General features: G+C 57.4%; 1 protein-coding gene across 1 annotated transcript in view; it reads right to left on the minus strand.

Moving 5' to 3' along the window:
* Positions 1-1,083: 1,083 nt before the first annotated feature.
* The window catches only part of NTNG2 (netrin G2), a 96,339-nt gene continuing 93,631 nt past the window's right edge, over positions 1,084-3,791 (minus strand). The window contains exons 10-11 of the mRNA XM_012001595.1: positions 1,480-1,639; positions 1,084-1,255 (exon numbers count right to left, since the gene is read on the minus strand). Of these exons, the coding sequence (XP_011856985.1) occupies positions 1,084-1,255; positions 1,480-1,639 (332 nt within the window). The remainder of the gene's footprint in view (positions 1,256-1,479; positions 1,640-3,791) is intronic.

The following is a 3,791-nucleotide window of genomic DNA, read 5'->3' on the forward strand; positions in this document are numbered from 1 at the left end:
TCTTCCTGGTGCCTTTCCCTTAACTCTTCTGGCTGGGATGCGCCAGGATGGACCAGGCTTCTGGGGAGACAAGGAGGACAAGGAGGCGGGCCCAGGTCTGCCGGGAGATGCTGCTGGATGCTCCCCAGGCTCCCATAAATGCCTCGTAACAGTAAGGCATGGGCTGGGCAGGAAACGCCGACACAGCAATTCTGCTTATTTAGGGGAGTAGGTGGGGGCAGGGGACAGGCCACACTGCTGCAGAGGGCGGGGGGAGGGGAGGCGTTTCCCCTGACAGCAGAGCCGTTCAGATGAAGCTGGGCTCCCCAGGGTTCCTTGCTCAGCCTGACCTGGCTCTGGGTGCCAAAGGAAGGAGGCAGCTGGAGGCATGGAGGTGGGGGGCAGCTGCGGCCACCCAGCGGGGGCGTGGATGCCTGATGCCTGCCCAGGGCTGCCTGGCTTGGGGGTGAAACACTGGACTCTGGCGTCAGGCAGCCCTGGGTTCAACTCTCGCCTCTGCTTCTTAGAAACTGTGACCCCAGGCAAGTGACTTTGCCTCTCCCAGCCTCCACTTACCCCTCTGTAAAATGGGCATGACAATCCCTTCCTCCGGAGGCAGTGAGTCTCAATCTAGGACGATTTTGCCCCCAATTTGGCAATTACTGGAGGCACTTTGAGTTGCAACAACTGGGGACAGGGAATTTGGCAATTACTGGAGGCACTTTGACTTGCAACAACTGGGGACAGGGCACATCGAAGTGCCACATGGAAGCCAGTGATGGGGCTGCACATCCCACGTGCACAGGGCAGCCCTCCACCCCCTGCCATGGAGAATGACCCAGTCCCCAAGGTCAGTGGTGCCAAGGTTGAAAACCTTGCCCTCGGGTGCAGGTGAGGGTTAATGCAGTAATGCAAGCACAGCGCCTGGGGGTGCGGTGATGATGATCCAAGCCGCACAATGGGAGCCTTTTCCTCCTTAGCTCCCAGAACCAGATGTCAAAATATGAGCTCTGGGGACAAGGGTGTGCCATTTTAAGAGAGAATGGTCTAGGACTTTTGGCTCCGCCGACCTTGTTTTCTCCTTCTCCTGCTGCCTGGAAGATGTCAGAGTTTTTCCAAATGGCCACTGGCAACATTCCGTCCACCCTCCGGGGAGGTCAGGGCCTGAGTGTGTCCCTGGGGACTGGGACTGCCACTCTGATTAACAATGAGCTCCACATCCCCGGTCCTGGATGCACAGGCCAGTGCCAGAAGAGCTGACACAGAGCGGGCCCAGCTGACAGAGGTCAAGGAGGACAGAGTGGGTGCCCACAGAGGCCCCTGCCTCCCAGACCCCTCATGGGTATTCGGGGACACACTCAGGGTGACATAAAGAGGTATGCCCTCTGCACCACCGTGTGGGCCTCTTCACAGCCCCCAGCTGCCCACCTTCTGCACCAGGGGCTTCTACTGCAGCCCTCATGCCAGCTTGGCACTCGTGCCTGACAGAGGGTGACCCACTTGCCTCCAGACAAGAACAGTGCTGGGATGTCATTGACGCTCCAGGGTCCCCAGCCTGGTGGATCGGACCAGGGCTGGCCACTGGGATTGGGCCCTGCTGTCCCTGTCTCAAGTTCTGCCTCTAGTTCTGCTTCTAGGTGATACTTTATCATCTTGATGACTAGGAGGAAGCACCTGCTGTTTACTGACTGTGGCCAGTGCTGCTTTTCTCTGGGGTGAGTTCTGCTCGGCTGCCCTGTGCTCACTGGAAGGCAGGGGCAGTCCTGTTCTGGACAGAGGTGGACTCCTCAGCCTGAGTCATGGACAGTCCTCTTCCTGGTGACTTGAGGGTCACCACAGGGGACTGTGGCCAAGGAAGGGTGGGTTTCAGTCTCTCTGGCCTTAGAGGACTCAGGGGGCCCATATGCCAATCAGGGAGGGTCACAAGAACTTGGAAAGTGTGTATGGAACAGAACACCCAAATTCTAGTGTTTTAATCACATCAACGTTTATTTTTTTTTTCTCACACAGTAAGACACGCAGGTGGTGCGGTGGCTCACACCTGTAATCCCAGCACTTTGGAAGGCCAAGGCCGGAGGATCACTTGAGCCTAGGAGTTCGAGACCAGCCTGGGCAACATAGTGAGACCCCCAACTCTATAAAAAATAAGTAGATAAATAAAAGCAGTGCAGAGGTTGCAGCCAGGGCAGGTGTCCCAGGCGCTGCAACTTCCACCCCCAGCTCCACCCTTCACTGTCCTGAGGGTGACACTTTTACGCTCAGTATCTCAAGAAGGCTCCTTCCCCATCCTGCTGACTGAAGAACAGAGGGAGGGATGAGAGAGAAAAAACAGAGCCACAAACTTGGACAACTGAGGCTTTGTGGGGTGTGGAGGAAGGCATGACTTTTAAGGAACTTTCTGGAAGCCCCACCCATCACTCCTGCTTACATCTCACTGCTCAGAGCTGTGTCCCCTGGCCACTCCTATCCACAAGAAGCCCCAGAGAGGTGTTTTATCTGGGTGCTTTGGGTCCCAGGCAGTGGGGTTCTGTGCATAAGGAAGAAGGTGAGCCTAGAGATGGGTCAGCTGTGGGAGGATCCGGGGCTGGCAGAAGGCACTTCCGGGTCAGCGGGGTGCTGGGGGTGGGAGCTAACAGAGGAGGCCAGGAGGGGCTGGCATGTGGGCTGGGGACGCTGTGAGTCCTATGCAGTGTCCTGTCATACCTCCCTCTCTTTTTCTGTGTTGTACTCTCCTGCTGTCCCCAAGGCCAAGTTTGTTCCACTTGGTCTTAGCTTAGCTTTAGGGGACTCAAGGGAAGGACCCAGGTCTAAACCTCGCAGCCGGGAAAGAACAGGTGTGGTGGCAGAAGTCAGTGCTGGGAGCACCTGCAGGTGGAGCAGTGGGAGCAGTTAGCAACCGGGACCGGATCCCCGGCACTGCTCTGAAATAAACTTAGGTGGACAGGAGGCTGGACCGAGAGGGAAGTGTGGCCCCAGGGCTGGAGACACCAAGCAGAGCTGGGAGAGCTGCTGGATCCTCTGAAGCAGAGGTCCCAGGGGATGAACCCTGAATCAAGGAGCTTCCTCTCACCACTCCCAAGCTGCCCGTCCCCTCTAGCACTCCTCCTTAATCTTGAGAAGGTAAGGAGGACAGGGAAATGGTGGCCCCAATAGGGAAACCGTTTCTTTAAGGCTTTGTTGTGGGTTCCTCACTAAGCCGCAAACCTGCCCAGCGTCCCCAACACATAAAGAAAACAGGCCGTGGAGGCAGCAGTGAGCAAACTCTTTACTCCTCGGATTCTTGCCCCTCGGCCCCCGCGGTGACCGGCACTCCCGCCCAGTCCCCCCTACAGGGGACAGTAAATACGAACAAAAATAGTTCTCTACAGAACGAAATGTCCAGGCCCCCCACCCCTTCCTTCTCTCCTCCTCCCCCAGACGGTGAGTTCCTTGGTCACCGGGCCTCCGGTGAGGCCTGGGGTCTGATGGGTTGCAGGAAAAATCAAGAATAGAAAACAGGACCGAGTCAGCGTCTGGAATTGTAGGCAACTGGAGGTCGGGGTCCGCCGCCGCCCGTGAGCCCGGCACAGGCCAGGGGTCGTCGGCCACAGTCCCGTGTGTGCACGTGTGGTGGGAGGCAGGACGGGGTGTGGGGCGAGCAGCGTTTCTCCCGACCCTCTGGCTCACCGCCAGCGAAAAAAAAAAAAAAAAGAGAAAGACAAAAAAGGAACTGGGCAGCGGATAATACAAAAGAAAAACGAAACCAAATCGCAGGTGCGGGGACCGGAGTTCCTAGGCGCCCCTGCTGCGGGGGGAGGGCAGTGCGGGCGGGA

This window comes from Mandrillus leucophaeus, unplaced genomic scaffold (genome assembly GCF_000951045.1).
Source record: "Mandrillus leucophaeus isolate KB7577 unplaced genomic scaffold, Mleu.le_1.0 Scaffold665, whole genome shotgun sequence".
Taxonomy (NCBI): domain Eukaryota; kingdom Metazoa; phylum Chordata; class Mammalia; order Primates; family Cercopithecidae; genus Mandrillus; species Mandrillus leucophaeus.